At 55.3% G+C, this 14,264-nt stretch overlaps 1 protein-coding gene across 4 annotated transcripts in view; it reads right to left on the bottom strand.

Moving 5' to 3' along the window:
• HIVEP3 (HIVEP zinc finger 3) overlaps positions 1-14,264 on the bottom strand; it is a 474,366-nt gene that overhangs the window by 46,514 nt on the left and 413,588 nt on the right. For all 4 annotated transcript variants that reach the window (XM_044770511.2, XM_070510167.1, XM_070510165.1 and 1 more), the window contains 2 exons: positions 8,337-13,919; positions 4,353-4,498 (listed from right to left, as the gene is read on the bottom strand). In XM_044770511.2, coding sequence (XP_044626446.2) covers positions 4,353-4,498; positions 8,337-13,388 — 5,198 coding nt within the window. In that variant the 5' untranslated portion in view covers positions 13,389-13,919. The remainder of the gene's footprint in view (positions 1-4,352; positions 4,499-8,336; positions 13,920-14,264) is intronic.

Here is a 14,264-nt window from a genome sequence, read left to right as displayed (position 1 = left end):
AGGACAATATAGGCATCACCCTCAATGAACAACAGAACCTTGTAGGTGTGAAAGCAACGTTCTTGAACAAAAGAGCGCTTCTAAAACAGCCACGGCAAATGCACAAGTGCTGGGTGAGAGAGCCAACGCATTACTGACGGGCACTCCCGGAGGCCGCAGGGAAAGCGCAGGCTCTGTTCAGGATGGAGGTGATGGGGACATCAGGGAGGGGGCTGTGTGCCAGGAGATCAGTGCCACACACAGGAATTGATGCATTGCCTGTGCAAAGCCTGGCCCTAGGACCCAAGTCAGGAGTGGACTTGGGGGGAAACAGGAATGGATTTCAACACCAGCATTATTCCAGAAGCAACACGCAGAATGAGGGCGTCTGGAGGGATCCGAGGGGTTGCTTAGAGGAGAGGGTTGCGCCCTGCCCTTTGAAGGCTGGCTGGACTTGGCCATGGGAAGAGCCCAGTAGGCACAGAAGGTGAAGTGCAACAGGGGCAGGTCAGGCCGTGGGGCTGGGAAGATCCAGAATTTTAACAGGATCCCATGGGTAAGGCAGCCACACAAGGCTCTGGAACAGAGGCGCGACACAGGCAGAACCACAATCAAGGACACTCAATGGCACCAACATGGGGGCCCGGAGAGAGGGAGACCAGAGCTGTGGCAACGTGGGTGAACTGAGGCCACATCTCAGTCACAGACCACTCTGTGTGGACGCCACAATTTGGGGACCAATTGGAAGGGGGAGTATCAGGGGAGAAGAAGGCATCCAAGACGACACTCAGGTTTTGAGGGTGATGGGCTAGGGGCATCATCTGAGACCTGGATGTGGAAGGAGATGCTGTTGGTGGCAATTGGAGGGATTGGTTGGCACATGCTGAGTTTGAGGTGCCCAGGGTCTCCCAGGTTAAGGTGCCCAGGAGGCATCAGACACAAGGGTCCATATCTCAGGGGTGAGGTCCCAGCTAGAGACCCAGATTTAGTGTCGTGGGCACAGAGACGAGGTTTGAAGCCAAGGAGATGGACAAAGTCGACAAGGGAGAACATTCGAGGCCAGAAGAAATCAGTCCGACTGACCTGGTACATGAGTCACCATAACACCCTGACTGCTGACCAACCTACCTTTCCTCTCTGCCTGTCCCAGTTTTACTCACGCTTCCAGGCCTAGCCTCACCTCCTCCAGGAAGCCCTTCTGGTTACTCCAGCCCCAGGGGTCCCTGCCTGCTGTGAGCACCTCCACACTGGCAGTCCACACCTCAGCCCCGGGCCTTGTGCTGGCAGCTGAACTAGTCCCCCAGCCCCTGAACTTTACCCCGCAGCTTATGGTATCTTCTAGTACAGAGCACCCATAAGGCACTGACAACATAGCTCCTCCTTGATGAAGCGATTAATTGATCGACTGCTGGGCTGGAGGTCAAGAAGAAGAGTAGGACACAGGGAGAGCAGCTTGACTAGTGATGAAAAGACGCATGAGGGTTGGACTCAGACAGCATCCACTCTCTGTCTCGCTCACTGACTCATCGCTATGAATTAGATCTACCCGGATCAACATTGACACAATGCAAAAACATTGCTGAGTAAAAAATAACAAGTGGCAGGTGCATGTTAGACCCACTGGAGTAGTCGGTGCTGTCCACCAAACATCACTGGTTCTCCCAAGCACATAGTAGGGCTGCACTACCCCACTATCATGAAGGCAGGTGAGGCCACACAGCTTGCTCTGGCTAATGACATGGAAGCAGAAGCTTTAAGATCCAGAGCACAATTCACCATTTTCCCTTATTTCTCTCTTGGCCTCCGTCGGCCTCGATCTCTCAGGGTCTCCTGGGAACAGAACCCCATTGCAGACGCTCATCAAACACGTACTGGAGTGAATATAAACGCTTGCTGTGTTAAAAAAAAGAACAAAACGAAGAAATGAGTCTCAAGCAAAGCCTTGGTGACCTCAGGTGGGTACCTGAAGGATATATTCAGTGTTTCTGGTGGGGGGCACCATTGGCTTTTTTGGGTAGGATACATGGTTCTGTGGTCATATGGATGGTCACATCCTTGGCCCCATCCATGAAACGCCAGAGGTGTCCTCAATTATGTGACAACCAAAACACTCTCAGCCCCACATTTCCAAACACTCCAGGGGTGACACCAGCCCCAAGAGAACCATGACATAGAGGGGTCCCCAGAAGTGGGGGCGGGAGGCATAGCAGATGCCCTGATGGGACAGCTGGGCTGCGGGAGAAGAGGATCTAACTAGCAACACTACACGACCCCCCGGAGTGTTCCAATTGGATGTGACAAGTTGAGAGAGTGAGGATAGTATTTTTCACAGCCAACAGAACAGAGTGAAGTTATCCTGGGGCGAGAGAAAAGAGATGGAGACCGTAGTGATAAAATGCTCCGATGCCCACGGGTCAGCACCAGGAACTTTGACCTTTACAAACAGGGTCACGCAGGATCCTCCGACAATCCACAAACCATGTCACCATCCCCTTTTACAGATGAGGAAGCAGGGCTGGAGCAGGGAGGGGACTGTCTGAGTGGATCAGAGGCAAGTGGGAGAGCTGCTCTGGGGCGGGGGGGCGGACCTTGAAGGAGAGGGAGCTCAGGTAGGACTAAGTGACAGTCTGGATGGGACGGGGCGAGGGGAGGGTGGAGTGGGGCAGGAGTGGGGACTGATGTCTAAGCTGCAGGAAGAGGAGAAGGGCACTCAGGGGTAACCTTTCCCTTCCAGCTAGGGCAGACCACGTGGCAGGGACTCCAGCAGGCAGCTGGAGCCGTGAACTGACCGGGATGGGGACGGGCTCCTGTCAGCTGCCCTTCCGGAGCTCAGGCTCCCCAGGGGAATGGGGGCAGTGGGGAGCCCCCTCAGGGAACTGGAACTCCAGTCTGGAGGCGATGCCTCTGGGGCATCCGAAGCAAACCTCTTCATGCCCCAGCTGACACTCAGCAGCTCCCCGGGGGGCCCCAGAGACAGTCCTTGAAGCAAGAGGGAAGAAGGCACGTCGCTGTGAACAGATGCACCATCCTTGGAGGAAGTCTTGTGTGGCCTTGAAAGGACCCAATGATAAGAGAACAGAGACACAAGAGGGCGCTCTAACCAAATAGCAGGAGAGGAAAGCGGTCCACCCTCTAAAAGCAAAGAGGGTCAGGTTTTTGAAAACCTTTGGCATGTGTTTCTCAGTGGAGCCACTACTGGAACTCTGGGCAGAATGCTTCTCCCCTGGGGAAAGGTGTCCCCACCACTGCAGGATGTTTACCATCCCTGTCTCTCCCTGTCACTGTGACAACCCAAGTCCCCATGTTTTGTTTCCAGATACCCCCTCTCCTGAGAGCCCCTGCTGGTCAGTGCCACCCACTAGCGGCACTAGCTTGGTAGTCTCTGCTCTTCCCAGCTTTACAGAGGAACCCAGCACCTCCCACTTTGACCCTGGCAGTGGTGCACCTGCAGATGCTGGAGAATCGCGGGCCCCCGTGACATCCCGTGTTGGCAGGTGCTCAAGGGGATTGTCCTCTTTGGGAGGTAGGTTTTCCTCCGTGCTGTCATCCCTCAGGACAGGGTAGGACAAGGGCTGCATGGATCAAACTGGGGACACAGACACAGGACCCTGAGACAGACACCACGCGACCTGCTTACAGACATCACAGCCCAGGGAGCAAACACGTGGTCACATAGAACACAGCTTGCACGAAACTTCCACAGAGCAAGTCTGAAACAAGGGCCCTTCTGGAGCCCAGGGCCCCGCAGTTGTGAGTTCCGAGATGCTTAGATCCTTAGGTTTCCAAAGACAAGCACCAAAGGTGAAACACCAGGGGTGATGCTCTAAATATTTACCAACCAAAGAGTCCCGGACCTTGGCCAGTCAGCATGGAGACCAGTGTAAACAGCTGGTCTGTGCAGTGTGCCATCAGCCCTGCTAACAGCCTAGTCGGCAGAGCCTGGGTTCCCCGTAGGACACCAGGCATGCCAAGGTGGCTGCTTAGGCGGGACACAGGTGACTTTTCGGGAACATACACCAAGGTAAGTGGCAGGCCAGAAAAGACCTGGGAGACTTACTGTCAACCCAATGCAAGGAGTAGAAACCTGGCCAGCATCTGAGGAAAGATGGGCCAGAGAAAGACCTAGATGGCTCCAGTCCTCAGAATACACCCAGCGTCCCCCGTCCACCATCAAGGAGCCCAGCATTCTTAGAGGTGGCCTGCGAGTCACACAAAGGTGGCGTCTGCTGGAAGGCACGGCTGGAACCCCAAGGCGCCTGTGAACACAGCCCTGCCGGCTGAGACGCTCAGGGCCTCTGAACACAGACGGCAGCATCCCCAGCCCACCGGCGGGGCGCGAGAGGCAGACATTGCCAACCAAACGTGATTCTTACCCTCCTTCGAAGATTTTGATCCTCGCCGGCTCCCCTCGCTTGGAGGCAGGAGCGTCCTCCTCCGGCTTCCCTCGCTTCTCCTCTTCCTTCTCCACTCTAGCTATATCTTTCTGGGCTTCTGAGGAAACCAGCGAAGGGAGGTGAACCTGGCCCGCCGCAGGAACGACAAAATCATGGCTGGTTAAGTAGAAATAATGGAACGACGCCTTCGATGGCACTGCACACTTAGACTTAATTGTGGCTCACTTAATCTCCACTGTACCCCGTGAAGAGGTGCTATGAGCCCCACTTTACAGAAAGAAGGAAACTCATCCCCAGACAGGTGAAGTCTCTTATTCAAGGCCACGAGGTCAGTTGGTCTCAACATGGGACTCTGACCAGGTCTTTCTCACGGGAAGACCAGGCCGTCCCGCGAGAGCTGTGTTGCTCCTTCTTTTACACTAGTCTAGGAGCTTCTGGGGACAGGTCCGCATCTTGGTCTCCTCGGGCATGCCAGCACCCAAAACAGGGCCTGTGCACATCCCGGAGCAGGGAGCAGGGATGCTGGGCTGGGGGCTGGGGCCAGCAGTACTGGGAGGGAGATTCTCCTCCCACTTTGTGCCAGTGTCACTAAGGTCATGAGAAACTGTACTGTTTACAGCCAGGGGGAGAAGCGACCATATCTCCTGGTGCTGGGACAATCTGAGAACCGCAGTCCCCTGTGCCGGCCACCACACCTGCCCGCTACAAGGACAGGTGGGGGCTGAGCAGAAAGGTAGCCAGTTGGGAATGAGGGAAACTGAGTTCTAGCAACATGTAGGCCACTGTGTGCTGAGCCACCCTTGGGTGGATTACTTCACCTCTCTGGGCCTCAGAGTCTGAGGGGATTTAGACCATCTTGAAGACTCCTTCCAGGGCCAACTTCTATGACTCAGTGACCCCCCAAAGGGATCTCTTCAGAATTGGAGATAGGGAGTGAAAACCAAGTGAGGGTATGCACCGCTGCTTTGCAACGGTCCACGGAAGCAGCTGATGTGGTGCAATACCCGTGGATTTCCAGAGCATGCTGTTTTCACTCCTATCTCGGCCTGCCTTCTGGGCCATCCATGGAGTGCCTAAGGGGCCTCCCTCAGGCTGATGCATGGCTTCTCTCTCACAACCAGCTGTGATGTCTGGGCCAAGCTGGAGGAAGGTGATTTTGGTGGCAATGAGCCACTCTACCAGGAAACACTGTTGGAACTGAGCAGGAGGACCAGGGATCCACTTTGGCTTTTCGTTTTTTGGTGAGGAAGACTGGCCCTGAGCTAATGTCTGTGCTAATCTTCCTCTATTTTGTATGTGGGATGCTGTCACAGAATGGCTTGATAAGCAGTGTGTAGGTCCATGCCTGGGATCCAAACCAGCGAACCCTGGGCCACTGAAGTGGAGCATGGGAACTTAATCACTACACCACCAGGACAGCCCCCACTTTGGCTTTTAATGATAATAAAATGAATAACAATAGGTGAAAACAATTATTGAGTGCCAATGTGCCAAGCGCTGTTCTAAACACACTTTGATATTTTAACTCTTTTAATCATCTCCACAGTCCTATGAGCTAAGTGTTAATATTATTTCTATTTTACAAATGAGGAAACAAAAGCACAGGAGGTTAAGTAACTGGCCCAAGGTCACACAGCTAGTAAGTGAGGTATTGGGATTCAAATCTGGACCACCTGGCACTGGAATTCTTGTTCTTAATCTCTTTGCAATTGTGCAGGTGGTTGTCAAAATGATCCCCCAGGAGGAAAAAAGGGAGGAGAAACCTGGGGAACAGAACGTGGCTGCAAAGTGAATTCTTGTATAAAGTTGGGCTTCCTCAGGGCTCATGCATGGAAAAAATCTGTGACCAAACTGAAACCTGATAGGTTGGCCTAGACTTGCAGGAAGATGGTTAGGAAGAGCTTTAAAGAGAATGGAAGCTACGGGATGACAAAAGTCAGCTCAACATAATAAACAACTTTCTAAAAGCACTGTCCAAACATGGGTTGGGTTGTACCAAGAGGTGGTGAGCTCCCCATCACTGGAGATAAGCAAGCAGAGCCCAGAGAGAGGTGTAACTGTAGAAAGGCATCAAGCACTGGACCATGCAGTTACGTTAATGCACCAGATTGGTGCACTTGGTAGAAAACATGCCAGCGAAACCAATGGAACATTCCAAGAAAAAGTTTGCAGGTCTCAGCTCATTTTAGGAAAGCAGCATTTTACACAAAGAATTGCCAAACCCAGTTAAGCCAAATTAACTCTTCCTTTTTCTTAAATGACCTTTTAGTGTCCAGTCGTTAAAAGAGGGAGGCAGTCCAGATCATCTGAACTGGCTCTGAGTGACAGCTAGTTCTAAATCCAGGCTCTGCCATTTACTGTGCGGCTTTGTGCAAGTTACCCAACTTCTTTGTGCTCTGGAGTCCTCATCCATAAAATGGTGACATAGTGCCCTAACTCTCAAAGTGGTTGTGAGGATAAAAGTAAAGCTTAGCATAGTACCTGGCACATGGTAGGTGCACAAGGAGTTATAAGTATGAATGTAATGACAACAGTATCGTGGGAGTAGCTGTGGCCAGGAAGAGACATTGCAGAGCCAAAGTGGAAATCCTGTTTAGGACTCTCTGCAGACTGATGAGGACGTTTAAAGAATAAATTTGGAAGATGGTTCTGTGAAGATATCCAGCCGAGCTGAGGACAAATTCAATGTACAAAATACACCCAATGGTAAAAGAGGAGGATACGAATATAAGAGAAGTTATAGAACTCAATTTTGTTCATTTTTCTACAGTACGAATTTAGTTTAGAGGATTTATGCTTGATTCGGTCAAAGCAACTGGCCTGAAGACACGCTAATGAATATCTTTAAATTTGCCATCCTCTTTTACGGTTTTCTTTCCTCAAATAACTGAAAAAAGAAAAATAGACTCTCTGGAGTCAGACAGGTCTGGGTTCAAATTCTCAGCTGGCCAAATATTTGCCCTGTGACCTTGACCTGTCTCACCCTCTGACCCTCAGTTCCCTCTTCTGTACGCTGGAGATGGTATTGTTACCTCACAGCTGAAGACGAGTGCTGACTGGATTCAAGGACCCAGCACAGAGCCTGGCACGGCGAGGCTGCTTAATCAACAGGAGCAGCTGCTATTCCACAAATGCCGTGTCGGCATAACACATCATGGCCTGAACCCTTAGGCTGGCCTTGTCAGGGTATGGAAGTGTCATTTGTCTGAAGCAAACCTGGACTCATCAAATTTTAAACTTCCTGAACTTGCAGGCATCATTTTAGGGCTCCTGAGGCAGCCTCAGGTCAGAGGCAATGGAGGAGTAAATATGAGCCCTTAGTCAGGCCGGGTGCTACTGCACAGCACAGACTGGTCAAGCTGTGAGTGGCACAGCCACTGACTGGTAAAGGGGGATACTGCAGTCCAGTTCTATTTGCTACCCTCCTCACAGAAAAGAAAGAAGGCATGTTTCAGGAGTTGTTTGTGTTAAATTCTAGAATCTCTGGAAATGGGAAGATTTCAAGCGGTACCAGAGAACAGAAACAGCAGATGTAGAGAATAATAAAGGCAGGAAAAGACTAACAGGACGAGGGAGAAACATATGATGGAGTGGCATAAGGTTCCAAAATTGCTGCAGGCACTGCCATCAGCCACGTTTCCCAAGTTGGTCTTTCAGAAATTTTTTTTTTTTTCCTGGCTGAGATTGTGTCTTTGATTTTACAATAGAAGCTAACGGGAAAAAGGATCTCTTCAAAGTTCACTTTACTGAAATGTACCTAGTCCAGTGATGTGAGGGACACACTGACAAAGAAACCCAATAGAAACGTTCTCTGGTAAGGTGACCAGCCACAGCTGACAGACAGGAAATCTGGCCACTCCTCTGGCCTAGTTTTGCAAATGCAACCTTAGGAGAGTGTGGCTTTAAAAGCTCAGCAGAGCCTCTTGCAATCAGTGGGGAGAAGAAAACCAGGGCTGAACTCACCTCTGTCATGCGGGGCTTGCGAGAGCTGGATGGCACAAGCCTTCCTTTCTCAGGATGCGGAGCTGTGGCCATGGTGTATGTCTCTTTGCTCACCTTCTGCTTAGACCTCAGGAGGGACAAAGCAGCTTTAGTGGAAACCCCCGGAAGGTTGGGGTTGTACAAACTTATGCACCAACCAGCGTAAACAGAGGACCTCCTATCTGCATGCTGGATGTGATTTGGCTTAATGTAGTTTAAATAGCACCAACTGACATTAGTGGTCGTGTGGAGGCTGGGGAACTGCAGTACCTTCTTTGAGTCCGTACCTTCTTGCGACTTGGCTGGTCTGGGAGACGTTTCTGACCGAGGCAGCAAGCCGGGAGGTGCCAGTGGAGGGAGGTCAGGCTGTTCCTTGGAATCTTCTTTCTTTATGCTCAGGGCGGGCAACCCTCTGCGGTGAGGTTTACCAGATGGCTGGGCATATTCCTTCAAAGCCTCTGAGCCTGGGGCCGTCACACGGGGCAAGGAGGGGTGAGGACGTGCAGGGACTTCCTTGGGGCCAGCTGGATCTGAGGACACGCTGGACAGTGTTTCTAGTTCCCTCCTGCCCTGGCCCTGGCTGCCCGAGTGGGATTTCTCCGGCCTCTTGCCATCCTCGGCGCTGGTGAGCACCACGCTGCATGGCTTCAACAGCTCTAGCGTTTCATCTGCCTTGGAAGCCTCCTCCTCCTTGACTCTTTTTTGCTGCTGGGTTTCCATGGTGAGCTCGAGGCTGCCAGCTGGGGACAGGACGCGTTTGCTTCCGCCCACTGTTGATGAACTCCCCTCCAGGCTCAAGACACTCTCTGACGACAGAGAAGTGCCTTTTCTTTCAGGCAATGTGACAGGCACTCTCAGGTATGGAGTCTGGAAACCTCTGCTCTGCTCCTCACTTAGCCCTGCTGTGCTGGGCCCGACTTCGTACACATCTGCCCCACACACAGTCACCCCTTTGCACGTGGGCTCCTCAAACTTGGGAAGAGCGACAGTTGCTGAGCTGCCTTGGGGCTGGGTGACCAGGATCTGGGAGAGGGTGGTGTACATGGCGCTCCCATAGGACGGCATGTTAGTCTGAATGCGGACGGGCACAACCAGGGACACCATGGTGTCCGGACAGGCGGGCAGGGCCAGCGGAGGGGCTGCCGTGGGTGCTGAAGAGCTGGCTGGGGGAGCCACAGGGGGAAGCTGGATGTCACTGCTGTACTCTGTGCTGGGGGAGAGGCCAGTGGTTCCTGTTGCCAGCGGGGCCAGGCTGGTTTTGATCTGGGGCAGATGGCTTTCCACATCGCCAGGGAGCTGAAGGGCAAACTGAGACTGCAGAGGCAGGAAAAACCCAGAAGAGAGTGCTGAGGAGGCAGGGTATGGCATGGGGAGAAACGAAGGGGGCTGTCGGAAGGGGATGTTGGCTGGGTGAGGCATGAGCTGGGGGAGGTGGAATTGGCCTGGGTGCAAAACAGTAGGTTGGAGAGGAAGTGGCGGGGCTTGAAATAAGGAGGGAGGAAGCGGGGGCATGGAGTACGGCGTGGAGAGGAGGCTGGACATGGCCTGGGTGGAGAAGAATTCTGAAGACTGTCCTGGCTCATGCTGCAAGAGGTGCTGGAAGGAGAAAAGGGAGACGGGTGGCGGCAGGTACGGCTTCTCATGCAGGGCGAGCTGGGCAGTGGGATGCTGGAACACCTGCAGTGCTTCCGTATAGGGCGGAGTGGACCCCGGTGGAGGTCTGTCCTGCACCTGGCTCTTGCCTCCTGGGTGTCCGCTGTGCGAGGTGGCCGCTGACGAAATCTGGGGCAATGAGCTTTTGGTGGGAGGTTTACTGGATGAGGGCTTCGGGTCCTCGCTCTCCTGTCTTCCCTTGGGGGCGGCCTCTGGCTCGGTTTCTGGAGGCCTGCTCAGAGAAGCCTGTCTCACCAAAAAGCATTTTCTTCTCTCTGGTGGGGCCGCTGGGGCCGCTGGGGCCGGCGCAGAAGGGCCTGTCAAGGACAAGCTGCCGTAGTCAAAGGATTTGCTGCGTGTCTCAGTCATATGGGAGGAATGGGAAACGTTAGGGCTCTGCTCTGAGGCTGACCTCCGCATCTCTCGGGCATGTGGGTGGTGGCTGGGGACAGTCAGCATGTGGGTGCCCAAGGGTTTGGAGCGTGTGTCGGATGAGGGCCCGGGGGCCTCGGCTTTTCCATGGTCGTCCCTCTCAAAGGAGGCGGAGCGGCTGGACCCACTCAGAGAGACACTGCTCTCCTGGCTTGGGCTGCGAGACAGAGGAAGGGAGGACTCGAAGCTGGACTCCCCCGACGACTGGGCCATCTCTGCCAGGCGCAGTCTCTTCTTCTTGGGTGGCAGCTTCTCTGCAGGGAGCTGGGCGAGCGTCTGGCTACGCTGGGGCCACTGGAACTCCTCCGTCTTCTCGGGTTCCTTAGGGGGCGGCTCAGGCTCTGTGTCCGGCCGGTCGGGCTCCTCGGTCACCAGGATCTCAGGGACCTGAATGTTGGGCTGGCGGACGAGCTTGGGCTGCAGGGAGTGTGCGGAGCGTCCGTGCGGGGCGGGTGGGGGCGACGAGAACGGGGCTGGAGACTTGTCTTCTCCCTCCAAGCCACTGGGCTGCTCCAGAGAGTCAGACTTCTCAAAGGAGCTGGTGTGCTGGATGACAGAAATTTCTTTGGACGTTGTTCTCCGCTCCTTCCCTGATTCTGAACTGGACCCTAGCTTGGGAGTCCTTGGCTGGAAGCCCGTGGGTCCCTCCAGGGAGGGCGCTGACTTGCTTGGTTCTGCTGGTGACTTGGTGGACTCCAGGGGAAGGTTCCGAGGAGCATCGGATGGCCCGGGGCTGCCAAACTGACTTTTTGTTGACTCAAAGGCAGGCGGCTCTTCCTCGTCCCCAAGGCTCTTCTCTTTCCTCCTTTTCCTCAGTGGAGTGAGCTCCAAGGTGGTCCCCAGTTTGTAATGCATCATCTGGGACCAGGGTTCCTGCTCAGCCTGACTCTTCTCGGCTTCCAGAGAAGCGTGGGCGCCCGCCGAGAGGGGCTTTGCGATCTGAAGCTCTGAGCAGTAGTACTTTTTATGGGCTTCGTAGTTGTCCTTTTTCTTGTACCGAGCACCACATATGTTACATTCATAGATCACCCCTTTCGTTTTCAAACCCTTCTTGGTCTTTTTGGTGAGTTCGCTTTCCTTGGGTTCCGGTTCGTCTGCGGGTCTGGCGGCCGCATCTTTGCTACTTGGCCCCGGCTCCTCGGAGCTGTACTCCCCTCCCAGAGGAAGTTCGATGGCTGGCTGGCGCTTGAGCATCCGGGGGTGGGAGGTAAACACTTGACTGCTGCGGCTCAGGGCTTCGGGGTCGGCGACGTGGTCGTCGAAGGAGTAGCTACCTCGGAAGGGGTGGTGGGGGGTACCGAGGGTGCAGGCGGCCGAAGGCATGGAGCGGCTTCTCAGCAGAGGCACAGGGGGGGCGGCGCCGGGCGGGTGCTGCAGGCTCAGCAGTGATTGTTCGGGCTTCGTCTTCTCGCCGTGGGACGACAGGGGCTCCCGGTAGAGGTTGGATTTGGGGGACTCCATGCTGCTGCGCCGGGACAGCGAGCTCCTCCTCGGCTTCACACTGTCTATCTCGCTGGTGTCCACCACAGCCTCGTTGATGGTGATGAGCTTGGTGATGTGCTCGATCACCTGTGTCCGGGGCACAGACAAAGGCACCAGGCTGGGCTTGTCTTCCGTGGACAGGGGCAGGAGGGGCTGGGTGGAGGTGGCCGTCAGCATGGTGGTCCGCTGCCCCATGCGCCCGCACTTGCCGAAGATGATCTCGGCGTAGGACCTGGCGTTGGTGTTGGGGGGACTGGCCTGCTGCTCGGCACTCTCGGAGCGTGAGAAATACCCAGACTCCGTGCTCCCCTTGCTGCCCGGGCTCAGGAACGCCTGCTCGTCGATGACCTTTTTCCTCTCACTTAAGCGAAGGGCCAGCTTCTGTTTTATCGTGTGCGTGTCTTCGGGTTTATGGCTCAGGGGGTGTTCGGATGAGGGTTCTGCAAATGGACTGGGGTCCTCGAGCGACTGGGCGGAGCTGGACTGGGACAAGGAACAGCGTTCGTGGCTGGAACCCTGGCTGCCGGAGCTGTACAAACCGCTGGACAGGAGGGGCTGCTTAGGTCTCGGGGAGAGCTCCGCGGGGTGCGCGGACGTGGAGCCCGTTTCCTCTTCTGAATCTGTGCTCTCTCCCTCGGTGGGCTCCTCAAACTCTTCCCCTGGGATCCTCTCCATCTCCAGCCCCGGGGCATACATCTCGCCACCCATTCCGGAGGCCAGGCCGGCTTTGATGCGGTGGGCATGGGACTTCCTGTGCTTGTAGAGGTTACTCTTGGTCTTGAAGGAGAAGCCGCAGGGGCCGCAGGGGTAAGGCCTCTCGCCCGTGTGCGAGCGGATGTGTTTCTGGAGCACGCTGGGCTTGGCGCAGGGCCGGCTGCAGTACTGGCAGATGTATTTGCCCGGCTTCTGTGGCTTCCTCTCCTTCTTGTGTGCCTCTTCTGCAGGCTTCAAGGAGACCTGGGAGGGACGGGGCACGTAGACTTTGGGGATGCCAGGCAGGTCCTCCGGGGGGATGATGGAAGCATGGGGAGGGAGGAGCTGGCTCTGAGGATGGAGCCCAGGGGTCACGAAGGAGCCAGAGGGTCCGGGTCTCATGGGGTCGACCAGCTGCCACGTGGAGCCCTCCAGGAGATGCTCGGGCTTGCCGGGCGACATGAATGCTGGTGTCAGAGGGTGCTGCGGAAGCTGCGAGATGTGGACAGAGGCTTCGATGGACGACCTCTTGGGGGGCTTCTGCTGCTGGCCCATTTTCTCCTGAGAGCCTTCCCTAAGAACTGGCAAGGGGCCCGGGAAGGGCTGCGGGGCTAGGAGGTCTTGGAGCGGGGCCTCCTGGGTGGCGGCTGTGCTGCCGCCTGGGTACGGAGCGCTGGACGAAACACTGGTCTGGATGGCCTCTCCCTTGGTCAGCCGCTTCCGGGGACTTCCCTCAGCCTTCTTGGTGCCCTTGACACTTTGTTCAGGATCCATGACCTCCACGGAGACTCGAGATGCTATTCAGGGAGGTTCGGGGCAGGCTGCATTTATGAATAATCCAAGCGTCCCAAGGAGGCGTCTGCTTTCGGCCACATTGGTCAAGAGCTGAGGAAGCCGAACCCAAGACGGCTTTGGGGATTTTTTGCAAGTGTCACTGGCTGCGAGTGGACTCAGAGCAGGTCATCAGGGCCCAAACCACTCACGTGGTTGAGGCATGGCCCGCTACTTGGCAGACAGAAAACGCGCCAGCACTTTCTGCCTGAATGTCTGTCGTGGGAACGTCACGAAGGATGTCAATGTTGCCATCGTATTGTTTCAGTTGGCAGTGGCAAGCGGCCCCCTACGAGTCCCCTGTGTGCTACGCGAACCGCTGAAGGCTGGAGACGTCTGGGTGCGCAGCCCAGTCATCCCTGGTCCCCGCACGAGAGGAGCCACGCTGGACGCTGCAGGCGGCTCCGTCTGGCCTCTTCTTTCCTTTGCTCCCGTGTCGGAGACGGATGGCCGCAGAGGGGAATTCACGCTCTTCTACTTGACGAAAGCGCACACACAGAAATACACACACAAAAGAGAAGAGAGAGTGAGTTACTGTGACTCGTCCACAGCCTGAGCGGCTCCGTGAGATCTTGAAAAGGTTCACCACAGAGACCCAACAAGAACCCATGGACCCCCGGCTCCCTGCCCCCGAGTGCTGCCCACACCTCCCTCCCTCACGTTCACAGTGGGGTCGGTGATTCGATGCCCACTGTCGGTTCTGAGGACTGCGGCTGTGGGGGGGAGTCAGGAACAGATGGCAGGCCAGTTCGGGAGAGGAGGCCCGTGCGCCAGTCTCTGCCGTGAGAGGGACTCTGAGCGGATTTCAGCTCCCTAGCC

Source organism: Equus asinus, chromosome 5 (assembly GCF_041296235.1).
Source record: "Equus asinus isolate D_3611 breed Donkey chromosome 5, EquAss-T2T_v2, whole genome shotgun sequence".
NCBI lineage: Eukaryota > Metazoa > Chordata > Mammalia > Perissodactyla > Equidae > Equus > Equus asinus.
The sequence above is the reverse complement of the archived record's forward strand: the minus strand, read 5'-3'. Positions and strand labels throughout refer to the sequence as shown.